Raw genomic sequence first — 12,913 nt, 5'->3', positions numbered from 1 at the left:
AACCTTATGTCATTCGACGCCTTTTTGGTTTGCTTTGTCATTTCTGCAGAAATCTACTTCGGTCTTGAAAACTTCCGCCATCCACCGCATTTTTAGTCGCCATTATCGTTCCCGCAGAATATGCCCTAGATTTCTTGGCAGAAGTTTCGGTCAGCATTCGTATCAGCCTTCATCTAAAACTTTTCGCAATCATTCCGTTCTGCCTCACGTTTTTTCCTCATAACTAGGCGTCTTTCTCTCTCTTCTGCGCGTCACAATAGTGCTCCAATATACCGAGCGGGTGTCTTTCCGAATTCAGCACGTCGAAAAATATAGGCACAATTGAGTATGCAAAGTACGGTGATATAGGTTTGGGGAGCAAACTTTTTTTCTTTCTATGGTCTAGTGCAGGCATAGAAATATGTGCCTGTCCAATTTCTAAACGGAAATTTAAAGAGAATACGCTGAGTTCATTGGCCTGTTATACATTGTTGTATTTTAAATTTAGAGTTACAATCGCTGCTAGTATTAAAATCAATTACTGTTGTATATTTTCTGTTACTGAGTCCAGTAATAAGTAACAGTAAATATATTCATAAACCAAACAAGCTATCGTAGAGTAATTTCACCAAATGATTTTCCTTTTCGAACATAATTTCAAATAAATATGCAAACCATCAATTTTTCAAGAAACTTTCGTGTATAAATTGAAGCCAAAGGCTAATCACCAAAGGGTGCGTACGATAGTTGATAGCTAAAAGGATGGGCAGTCTCAAAGTGTGCGATTTCATTCTAATGAAGTCTATTTTAATATGTATGTATGTAAATACAACATTATATCTCTCAAGGCCAAACCCAAGTCATTTTATAGAACAAAATTTGATGACCGAATTTTTACAGTTTTACATACATACATATGTATGGATTTTTAGTTTTCATTTTTCTTGAATCTATTTTGAGTGAGAAGAAAGGCAACGTTTTATGTTCTGCAATGAAGGGCATCAGGTCAATCGTTGTAATGTCTACTGTGTCCTTCGACAAATCGTTTCCAGATTTTATGTATCTACGTAATATTAAGAAAATTATACACGACAAGGGGTTAACGATATACACCGAGAAAAAAGGACCGAAGAATAGAAAAGTTTAATTTATTTATAGTGAGTTTGTAGCGATTCACACTAGTTCCGTACTGGCACAGAACTATTGCATTAAGAGATGGTACTATTTCTTACTCTGTCTGTTTCAACTGATACTTTTAACACTGTGATGTTTTTTTCTGAGGGTAAGGGGGAAAGATGGCGCTCCGGCCAAGAAGGTGTTTCTATCGGAACCCGCCTATGGAAGCAGAGGTAAAGAGCGGCCCCTACTCCGTTGGAAGGACGAGGTGGAAAACGATTTAAGCTACCTTCGTGGCACCAATTGGCGCCTGTTGGCAGAGGCAAAGAGCGACTGTTAAGTAAGTAAGTAAGGCTTAGAATATACACGCGTTAGGTATACCTGTCGTTAAATTTGACTAAAATCCGAACGCTGTCCAATGAAAAAATGCTACAAGCGTCACATGAGGAAGCACGAAGAACGGGACAAGGCTGAAGGACCCTGCGACGTCTACTACATCAGCCATATGAACAGAACCGCAACTATGAGCCAAGCTTTTTTTTTTGTTGTGAAAGAGACTTCGCCGCCAAGTAGATATTATCGTGCACGGCTGTTCACAAGGCTCGAGACTCCTGTGAAAAACTAGATAAGACACACGATGGATGTTTCGCCATAATATCAAGATCATGCTTGTCGTATTTAAAAATAAGACGGAATATTTTGCCTCCACGAAGTAACATCTCCCAACGGTTAGAGGGTGATTGATTTCGCTGCGACCGAAAATATGGTCATCCGAAGCAACAGGTTCCAGCTTTAAAGGATACACCAATCTAATTACTAATTACATAGCTGTCTCCTGAACGAACAACACGAAACTAAACTGATCACTTCGATACACAAATCGCTGGTGAAGGAATATACGTTCCGCCACCCGGCTATGGCGGATGATGACAAGCTACCCGCCCAGCTGTTCATGCATAAGCTCTTAACCAAAATATACGATCGCATATCAGCTTCGAAATCGAAAGAATAACTTTCGCCAACAATTATGGACAGTTTCGAGAGAAGATGAGATGACTCTTGGAATGTAAGAGAGAAAAGTTCTCCGCAAGATTTACTGCACTATCCGTGCAGCATAAATGAAGAAAGTGCAGCGAATAAAAGTTCAAAGTTTTGACTAGGTCATGTTATGCGAATGGACAAACACGCTCCGGCCAGAAAGTATTTCTATTGCCAGCCGTATTCGGAACCAACGAAAGGAAATTCCTTCACTTGGGGGAGGCAGATTGAGGAAGATTGGGCCTTCCTTTGTGCTCCCAATTGACCATCAGTTATCGTGAATTGTTACGTAACGGCCAAAATCGCTTAGTCGGCTAAAGGTCTGATGGTAACGATAAAAGATCTCAGGGGCATCATGGTTATATTTGAACAAATTTTTAAATCAAACATGCCTATAACTTTATATATAACTTTATTGGTATCGAACAATAAGCAGAGTTGCCACGTAGGGTTACCACTCAATCCTAATTTGTTCCTATCTGGGAAACACTTCAATATATTTTGATGAAATTTGGTGCATAGAGAATTTATCATATTCTAAGGCTTTCAGCTGCTTTAGGTGATTTCAAAAGGTTGCCAACTATTTCAAAAAAAAATTTTATCTTATATATAAATAGACAAGATGAAAAAATGTGGAACCGTTTTCTGCTAAACTATAATTCTAAGGTACACAAATTATATATGTGTTGATAGGAAATTTTGAGCTGCACTGTTATCCATAAATAAAAAAAAACTTTAAAAATCAATTTAATATAAAAAATTTAACATAAAAGTCACATCACTACACATGCACTTATTCATACTATAGACACGCTGTGTGTGTGTACTTGCTTTTTGTGTAGTATGCTGAATCGTGAACATGGTCGAAGAGTTGCTTTATACACAATAAAAATGAAACAAAAATACATAGCTGATCATGCATCGAGTCTATTTCTTTTCTTTCCTTTGCTTTCCTTTCTTTTCCATTCTATTTTTTTATTTTCCTTTCCTTTGTTTTCTTTTCTATGCTTTCCTTACCCTTCCTTTCCTTTTCTTTCCTTTCCTTTCCTTCCTTTCTTTTCTTTTCCTTTCCTATCCATTCCTTTTATTTCATTTTCTTTCCATACCTTTCCTTTCCTTTTCTTTATTTTCCTTTCCTTTCATTTCTCTCCCGTTCATAGTCCTTCCTTTCCTTTCCTTTCCTTTCCTTTCCTTTCCTTTCCTTTCCTTTCCATTCCTCTACTTTTCTTTTTCCTTTCTTTTCCTTTCCTTTCCTTTCCTTTCCATTTCTTTCCTTTCCATTCCTCTACTTTTCTTTTTCCTTTCTTTTCCTTTCCTTTCCTTTACTTTCCTTTCCATTCCTTTCTTTTCCTTTCCTTTCCATTTCTTTCCTTTCCTTTACTTTCCTTTCCTTTCCTTTCCTTTCCTTTCCTTTCCTTTCCTTTCCCTTCCTTTCCTTTCCTTTCCTTTCCTTTCCTTTCCTTTCCTTTCCTTTCCTTTTCTTTCCTTTCCTTTCCTTCCTTTCTTTTCTTTTCCTTTCCTATCCATTCCTTTTATTTCATTTTCTTTCCATACCTTTCCTTTCCTTTTCTTTATTTTCCTTTCCTTTCATTTCTCTCCCGTTCATAGTCCTTCCTTTCCTTTCCTTTCCTTTCCTTTCCTTTCCATTCCTCTACTTTTCTTTTTCCTTTCTTTTCCTTTCCTTTCCTTTCCATTTCTTTCCTTTCCATTCCTCTACTTTTCTTTTTCCTTTCTTTTCCTTTCCTTTCCTTTACTTTCCTTTCCATTCCTTTCTTTTCCTTTCCTTTCCATTTCTTTCCTTTCCTTTACTTTCCTTTCCTTTCCTTTCCTTTCCTTTCCTTTCCTTTCCTTTCCTTTCCTTTCCCTTCCTTTCCTTTCCTTTCCTTTCCTTTCCTTTCCTTTCCTTTCCTTTCCTTTCCTTTCCTTTTCTTTCCTTTCCTTTCATGTCCTTTGCTTTGCTTTCCCTTCCCTTTCTTTATTTTCCTTTCCTTCCTTTTAATTTTCTTTTTATTTCCTTTCCTTTACTTTCATTTCTCTTCCATTCATATTCCTTCCTTTCCTTTCCTTTACTTTCCTTTCCTTGCCTTTGCTTTCCATTCCTCTACTTTTCTTTTCTTTCATTTCTTTTATTTTCATTTCCCTTCCATTGATTTTCCTTCCTTTCATTCCTTTCATTCCTTTCCTTTCCTTTCCTTTCCGTTTCTTTCCTTTCCTTTCCTTTTCTTTCCTTTACTTTCCTGCCCTTTGCTTTGCTTTCCCTTCCCTTTCTTTACTTTCCTTTCCTTTCTTTTAATTTTCTTTTTATATCCTTTCTTTTACTTTCATTTCTCTCCTATTCATAGTCCATCCTTTCCTTTCCTTCCTTTCTTTTCCTTTCCTTTCCTTTCCTTTCCTTTCCTTTCCTTTCCTTTCCATTCCTCTACTTTTCTTTTTCCTTTCTTTTCCTTTTCTTTCCTTTCCTTTCCTTTCCTTTGCTTTCCTTTCCATTTCTTTCCCTTCCATTCCTTTCTTTTCCTTTGCTTTCCTTTCATTTCCTTTCCATTTCTTCCCTTTCCCTTCCTTTTCTTTCCTTTCCATTCCTTTTCTTTCCTTTCCTTTCCTGTCCTTTGCTTTGCTTTCCCTTCCATTTCCCTTTATTTTCCTTTCCTTTCTTTTAATTTTCTTTTTATTTCCTTTCTTTTACTTTCATTTCTCTTCCATTCATATTCCTTCCTTTCCTTTCTTTTCCTTTCCTTTCCTTTCCTTGCCTTTGCTTTCCATATCTCTACTTTTCTTTTCTTTCATTTCTTTTATTTTCATTTCCCTTCCATTGATTTTCCTTTCCTTTCCTTTCCTTTCCTTTCCTTTCCTTTCCTTTCCTTTCCTTTCCTTTCCTTTCTTTCCCTTCCTTTCCTTTCCTTTCCTTTCCTTTACTTTCCTTTCCATTCCTTTCTTTTCCTTTGCTTTCCTTTCCTTTCCTTTCCATTTCTTCCCTTTCCTTTCCTTTTCTTTCCTTTCCTTTCCTTTTCTTTCCTTTCCTTTCCTGTCCTTTGCTTTGCTTTCCCTTCCATTTCCCTTTATTTTCCTTTCCTTTCTTTTAATTTTCTTTTTATTTCCTTTCTTTTACTTTCATTTCTCTTCCATTCATACTCCTTCCTTTCCTTTCTTTTCCTTTCCTTTCCTTTCCTTTACTTTCCTTTCCTTGCTTTTGCTTTCCATATCTCTACTTTTCTTTTCTTTCATTTCTTTTATTTTCATTTCCCTTCCATTGATTTTCCTTTCCTTTCTTTCCTTTCCTTTCTTTTCCTTTCCTTTTCTTTCCCTACCTTTCCTTTTCCTAACTTTTGTTTACGAGAAGCAGATTAATTAAATCATAACCTTCCTGCCAGAGCAATATAAAATGTCCCTATTTTGAGCTTACTTATTCATTATATTACCCATCGAATGTTCCTATTATTATATTAAAATGAGAAATTACTTTTACTTCAGTATTGAAATTGTTAAATTTAGCAATATATTAATATTAATAAAAATTTTAAAGTTTTTAAATAACTCTTTTTCTTACTAAGGTAAATATCGTTAAGTATGAACAATAAAAATTGTATATATTATTTTAACTGCTTATGTGGTTGAATTTCAACCACTGGGCGAACTCTAGTAATTATAAAAAGCAGAGTTGTCATCTAGAGTTAAAATTTAAAAAAATGTAACTAGATGTGCTAATATAGCATTTTACTTCTGACTTCTTGAGCAAAAAATATTAGCTACAGATATTTTTGGTGCGATGGCCACAAAACAAATTTACAAAATTTCACTTGGCACCTCTAAGTGGACGTAAAATTACTTTGAATTTACCTCAGACTAAAGTGAGTTTTTTGTCTTTATAAACTGCGTGAAAAATATAACCACAAAACCAGATAGTCTGACTACTAGTTCAAGTGAATTCCCAGCCTCTTACTTTCTAAACATTTATGTTTACCGCCAAGAAGAGAAGTTGATTTTCCCGTGTAGGTAAAAAACCAATCTCGATTATTTGAAAATAACATGGCATTCGTAAAATGTTTCTTACTTAATTATTAACATTTTATTTAGTTTTCTGAATATGACGGCAGACATTTATTTATTAAATAATAAATATCGAATTGGCAACAGAAATGAATGTACGTTTGTGGCGACTTGTGTATGCTACCTTAGCACGATATGCTTTGGAAATATGTTGTACAATGTACATCTACGAAAATATTTACTATTCATACTAAGACACGGCTATACAATCGATAGCAAAGACGTGTTGACGATAATTGCAAGCCATCAAATCTTGATATGCGGACAGTGGACACGCAACGAAAAACGTCGCACACAAACAACAAAATGAATAATCAACCTGCGCCAGTCAGTCCGGCAGTTAAATAAAAATATTTAAGTTAATTTGGTATTTCAGTAAGCAGAGAAATTACAAGGGATTCCACGGGCTATTTACAGGTAAATAGAAATTTACACGCGATTCAGGGGGTTGCAGTATTCATATTTTTATCTATTTGTATGTAGATTAGGGTGTATCATGTTTGAGTGATACTTTTTTAATAAATACAAAAAGGTGTGATTACGAAGACCTCGGGATTTGTATACATATACATAGGTGTACGACGAACGGCTAACTAATGTTAAAGGTAAAGCACGACCGAGGTAATTACCAGAAACAAATACATAGTTTCGAGCTTTATGAGAAGCGCTTCGTCGGCTTCATATCAGTAACAACATATACCGATAATTTTTTTGTTTTATTATGGACTTATTTCCGGTAGCGAATTATTGCGAGCTAGCAGTGTGCTGTCAACTTGTTATCGCAGAGTCATCAGCTTCTTATCGGCTTGTTATCGACGGGTGCGTCATCGAATTTACATATTGGAGTTTTATCGGTATCTGTCACAACAAGCCGTTGAGTCCAAAATAAAAATCGATAACATGCTGATAACAAATTGGTACAATTTGATAAGAAATTTGTAGCAAAGCCATAACTTTTTAATAAAAATATATAACATGCCGATAAAAATTGGTAACACTCCAATAACAAACCGATAACTTTTCAATAAAATGTCGAAAACTTTTCGATAACACATCGATATCTTTTTGATAAAAAAACCAAAAACTAGTCGACAAATAATCAGTAGCTGATTGATAATGTTTCCTGTCGATATCGAAGTTTATGATAATAAATCGATAACTCGTCGAGGTGTCTTACCTATGAAATCGAGGAATCGAGAAACAAACGAATATTTCGACAATAATTCGTTGATAACAAACCGATTACAAAAAGAAACACTTCCATAACAAATTGATGGCACATCAGCTTTTTTCGGTTTCGACATTGGTTTTTTGTTTTTTTTTTGAATTTGACTTATAATCTTTCCTTTTCGTCTCCCTCCTTTCATTTTTCTTTGCTTTCTTTTCCTAAGTTTTTTTAAACGAGTTCAGAGTTCTTAAGGGTTCAAAGTTATTCCCAAATTCGGGTAGACTTGCTAATAAAATAGGATCCTTTTTATTATGGTATCAAAATGTTTCAAGTCCTCTTGCTTTACACTGTTACAAAAACTGACTTTCCAAACATGGCCCTAGTAACTGCTGTCGGTAAACATAGAAAGCGCATACCACATTGCATTGGAGGCTAGTCACGAATAAATGGCTTTGAAGTGAACGCAACTCAGATGAAAATGATGATATTTAGCGAGTGCTGCAACAAATCTACGCTAGGATGGGCTCCCACTCTTTAACTGAATAAACTTCAAACTGTCGGTGCAGGCGAAATATCTCTGCTTTGTTTTGGAATCAAGCTGAACATTCAGCTAAATATCTCGAAAAAGTATTAATTGCTTCCTAGGCAGTTATGAGCAAAGGGTAGGATCTGAAGCTCCACAGATTTCAGTTTCTGTATACCGCGCGGTTATAAAACCCAGCCTATTCTTTGGCAGCCGCCTCGGTAGTGATTTTGCAAGCACTCCAAAAGGCTTCTCAGTGAAAACTCATCTGACTTTCAGACGCCGTTCGGAGTCGCGGTAAAACATGTAGGTCCCGTCCCGCCAAAAAATTTAAACGGTTTTAAAATCTCTACGGAAGTTGGATATATTATTATTTTTTTTATTCGTTCTTCTTCTTTCTTCTATTCTTCGGTGCGGTGGTCAGCACTTAATAAAAGCTGAATGACTTCAGGAAAGTCGTAACAAAGTTTGGACAAATCGAATATTGAGAAGCACACATAAAAAACAAAGTGCCAGGTTGTTAATACATTATATCCATCATACACATGGTGCGAATATCATGAGGAATGTAGAGGCAAACCTGGCTCCGTAACAGAACACAGCAACCTCAGCCTACTTATTCGAGTATACACGGAGTAAAGGCTGATAGAAGTGTGTAGTGATCAAATATGAGGGCAGGTATTTACTCCATCGGGTTAAGGGGCGTAGAAAATTTCCGCGATAGACACGCTTGTTGTAAGAGACGACTGAAATTCACAGACCCGGAGGTTCGAGGAGTAAAAAATGTGTTTCTCAGGCAGCCGGGCTAGCACCGGAGTGTATCGGATTCATATCTGGAAACCGACTGCCCACATCCGTAATATTTCCTAATCTTAGGATAGTGTTTTTGCAGCTGCAACAAGAACGAAAATAGAAGCCGATGTAGGTCGAAGAAACTAATGTCACTTAATTAATGTCCGAAATTATTTAATGAATGTTAAAACTGAAGAAATTCAGCCTATCTAAATTTGACGTCGGATAGCGCATTACTAAGAAATTACGCTTAGTCTTCAATGCTGATCAAATATTATTGCTTTTCGTATATTTAAAAAGTGGTTTCTCTTCCTCGTATTACTATCCTTCCCATCCCCTACTAATTTTTTTTCTAACTCACCTTTTTATTCATATTCGTTATTTCTTTTATCTACACTCCTTTTTCATTCTACTTCTCCCTCGCACATCCAACCCGATTCCCGATTGCACTCTAACTCCCATTTGCACTCCCATTCCCAATCCCACTCTCACTCTTACTCCCACTACCTGCCTACCTATTCCACCTCAATTTCCTCATATATAGCGTGGCACCACCCACTTTCCCTAAATTCTATACAGAGTGCATATGCTTCTATATGAATAGTTTGAGTCAATTAGATCCGGATTTTTAACCAAATGAAATTTGTATTGCCTCGTGTCGCGATTCCTCCTACTTTCCTAAAATTTCATAGAGCCAGTAAAATAGCGAGTGGCCCCGAAAGCCTACTGTGAAAATTTCCTCACGGTCGGTTGATTAGATTGGACGCTCATAAAGAACACAAAAACACCTCCATTTTTGTTCATAAGTTTCGTAGGCTTTGATGCACTGCGACCTTAAGATAATTACCGTTCAGCTTATTGTTGTATGTAGAGAATGAGGGTACCTCCTTAGGCATTTAACTCTATATAACGAAGAGATATATTTAAATTAGATCTTTTAGGCTCTATCTTGCTTGAATTAATGAGTTTTGCTGCTTGGATCTATCCTAGGCTGGATTTTGTTACCTCAACTATTCTGTTTCCCAGTTCCTCGTTGCTGTTGTTGTTGTTGTAGTTGTATTAACGATAAAGGCACCCCCGAAGGTTTTGGGGAGTGTTATCGATGTTCCGGTAACAAGCACCATTAAGGTACTAGCACGACCATCTTGGGAACGATCACACCCTGGTGCCATGAGGAGCTTGCGGTCGCCAGAGCTTCGCCTGCTAAATATGTGTATGATATATCCATATTTGTAACAGGATTCCCCTCGCGTATGTGAGGTTGACAATTGGATTTCAGTTACTCGTAGTTTCCTTTATCAGTTTTACAACAAAAAGATGGTATACCCTAATGTACATGTTTTAATGAATGGGTATCCGTCCGCCAACCCAAGTCAATGTGACTGACCATTGCACAATACGATATATAATTGAAAACAGTTTGTTGTTGTAGATGCATTTAATATAATAACAAAAGTACGCATAAAACAAAATGTAAGGCGCGATAACCTGCGAAGAGGTTTTAGGCCGAGCTTCTCTTCCAATTTGCGTCATGATCTTTTTTTAATTTTTCCTACCGATTGGCGGGACAGGACCTACGCGTTTTATATCGACCCCAAACGGCGTCTTCAAGGCTGATGAGTTTTCACTGAGAAGCTTTTCATGGCAGAAATAGGCAAAAATACACTCGGAAAAACATTCTTCTAATTGAAAAAACTTGTTTTTAAAAGTTTGCTGTTGCTTTTTCCCGGGGCGTAAACCCAGAATCTTCGGTGTGGTAGGCGAAGAACGCTACCACCACACCACGGCGGCCGCGCGTGAGGGGTTTCTGAATCCGGCATAGATACTTATCTTTCCATAATTATGTGTAAAATAATTACCTCAAAACAATATAATCGATACTTACATTAATGTGTTCGCTTTCCACCATCTTGAGCAATGCAATCAATGAGGCTTTGTCAACCGCCAACCAAGTGCCAGTGCCCAATACAATTGTGCCAATGACCTGTAGTTTGGAAAAAAAATTTACGAGTAAAAGTATAAATGTGAACAAATAAATTCCTATAAATATAAACAATTATTAAGAAAGTGCAAATTTTAAAATCAAACTGAAGGAGTGCATCACCGTTGTAGTGAAAGTGAAATTATAAATATGCACAGAGATTGTTATATAATATTTGTTCGTTTGTATGTACTTTGTTTAAATGTTTGCGACTTCGGTTTCCATTGGCATTAAGAAGTGGAATATCAGTGCCATTCATTCATCCATTTCGATATGATTTGTGTGAATGAATACAGCTAAGAATATAAAATATTTATGTAAAGCTTTGTTCGATGGTGCCTTCGAGTGCAAAATGCGTAATTTGTGGTCACAATGGTAATTCAAGCAAAAAGGCGTGAGTACCATGTACTCATGAAGTTCGATGCATAAGTACATATATAGGTGTACCTCTAGCCAAGGGTCTGAAGTTAAACCACAACAGAGGTATCGTTACCAGAAAAGTGTAATTTGGAGCTTTTTGGAAAGGACTTCGTCGTTTTTTTATAGATAAAATCGATAGCGTTACTTTATTGTCGAGTCAACGGTTTTTTATAGCCGAGTCATTGGCTTCTTATAAGTTTCTTATCGACTTGGTGGTCACGGGTAACAACAGATGCGTCATTGACTTTATGTGGAAGTTTTATCGGTATCTGTTATCATAAGAAACCGACGAGTCAAATAGATAACACGTCAAATTGTTAACACGCCTATAAAAATTTGAGAACTTTTTGGTAATAAATCGATAGATTTTTGTTGAAAAAATTTCGATAACATATCGATAACAGACAATGAAAAATTTATAAATTTTCGTCAAAATATCGATAACTTTTAGAAAATAAACCAAAAAATCTTCGAAGATATATTTTCGAAAACAAAGCCTATAATTCTCAATATTGAAGGGATAAACCTTTGATAACAAATCGGTCACTTTTTTAATAAATATCGATAATTTTCAAAGTAAACAACAAATATTCGATTATATATCAATAACTTTTAGATAAGATGTTTTTAAGACTTCCATAGCAGATTAATAACTCGTTTGTACTCGTTGAAAACATCGATACAAACCGTTAAATCATTGATACGAAATGGTTAATATGCGCATGTCCCAGCCAATAACAAACAGATAACTCATCGATAACAAACCCTTTACGTTTCGAAAAAAAAATTGATAGCATGGCGTCCGGCTTCGATTTTGGCTTCTAGTTTTTTGTTCCCTCGATAGCTAGTTGGGGCTACAAGATTAGTTCAGGCGGTTCTAGGAGTATTCGAGAGAAACAAACCACGGAAGATCTTTGACGTTTTCACATTTGAGACCGCGAGTAAACTGTACATGGTCCAGCGAATTAAAACAGGTTGGGCCATGCTATGCGAATGAAATTAGATACTTTAGCCCAGAAGGTATTCTCAGCGACATTTGCTCATGGAAAAATTAGACGTCCAAGCCAAGTATTTTTTTTTGTCCCAGGGAAGTAACTTTTCAGCCCTAGCGTTCGCCGTCTGCAATGTTAACAAAATACTGCAGCTGAATTTGCCGGAAAGATTCCGGAAATCAATCGCTTTAAAAATAAATAAATGTAAGGCGCGATAACATCCGAAGAGATATAAGGCCGAGCTTCTCTTCCAATTTGCGTCGTGCTCCTCTTGATTTTCCCTACAAATTGGCCGGACGGGACCTACAGTTTTATGCCAACTCCGAACGCCATCTGCAAGGCAGATGAGTTTTCACTGAGAGCTTTTCATGGCAGAAATACACCCGGAGCGCTTGCCTAACACTGCTGAGGGGGGACCCCGCTTAGAAAAATTTTCTTCTAATTGAAAAACCTTATTTCTAAAATTTTGATGTTGCTTTGCTCGGGGTGCGAACCCAGGGCATACGGTGTGGTAGGCGGAGCACGCTATCATCACACCACCGTGGCCGCCGCTTTATTAAGTAGAATTTTAGAAATGGATCTAACATTATCCGGCTTGAGCTCGGCTTTCAAAACTTGCGTCGGTTATCTTGCTCATCAGTCATCTGTTTCCCGATGATATCAACTTACTTAGGGCGGAAGACAAAACTCTGGCCAAATAATTGAACAATACCATATTCAGCACGGGAACAGTAATGCTCATTTCCTTTGGTGAGATACTGTTATAGACTACAATGGCGACCTGAAATAACTCTCGTATTATCGTCATTCCTTCACAACGGCATTTCAAACGCTGTTAGCCTATAAATACCCTGCCCAGA

The 12,913-nt window shown here is 36.8% G+C and overlaps 1 protein-coding gene across 3 annotated transcripts in view; it reads right to left on the bottom strand.

Moving 5' to 3' along the window:
- Positions 1–12,913, bottom strand: part of Tsp66E (Tetraspanin 66E) — a 483,181-nt gene that overhangs the window by 392,649 nt on the left and 77,619 nt on the right. For all 3 annotated transcript variants that reach the window (XM_067788825.1, XM_067788827.1, XM_067788828.1), the window contains exon 3: positions 10,546–10,644. In XM_067788825.1, coding sequence (XP_067644926.1) covers positions 10,546–10,644 — 99 coding nt within the window. The remainder of the gene's footprint in view (positions 1–10,545; positions 10,645–12,913) is intronic.

Source organism: Eurosta solidaginis, chromosome 5, assembly GCF_040869045.1.
Source record: "Eurosta solidaginis isolate ZX-2024a chromosome 5, ASM4086904v1, whole genome shotgun sequence".
Classification (NCBI taxonomy): domain Eukaryota; kingdom Metazoa; phylum Arthropoda; class Insecta; order Diptera; family Tephritidae; genus Eurosta; species Eurosta solidaginis.
The sequence above is the reverse complement of the archived record's forward strand: the minus strand, read 5'-3'. Positions and strand labels throughout refer to the sequence as shown.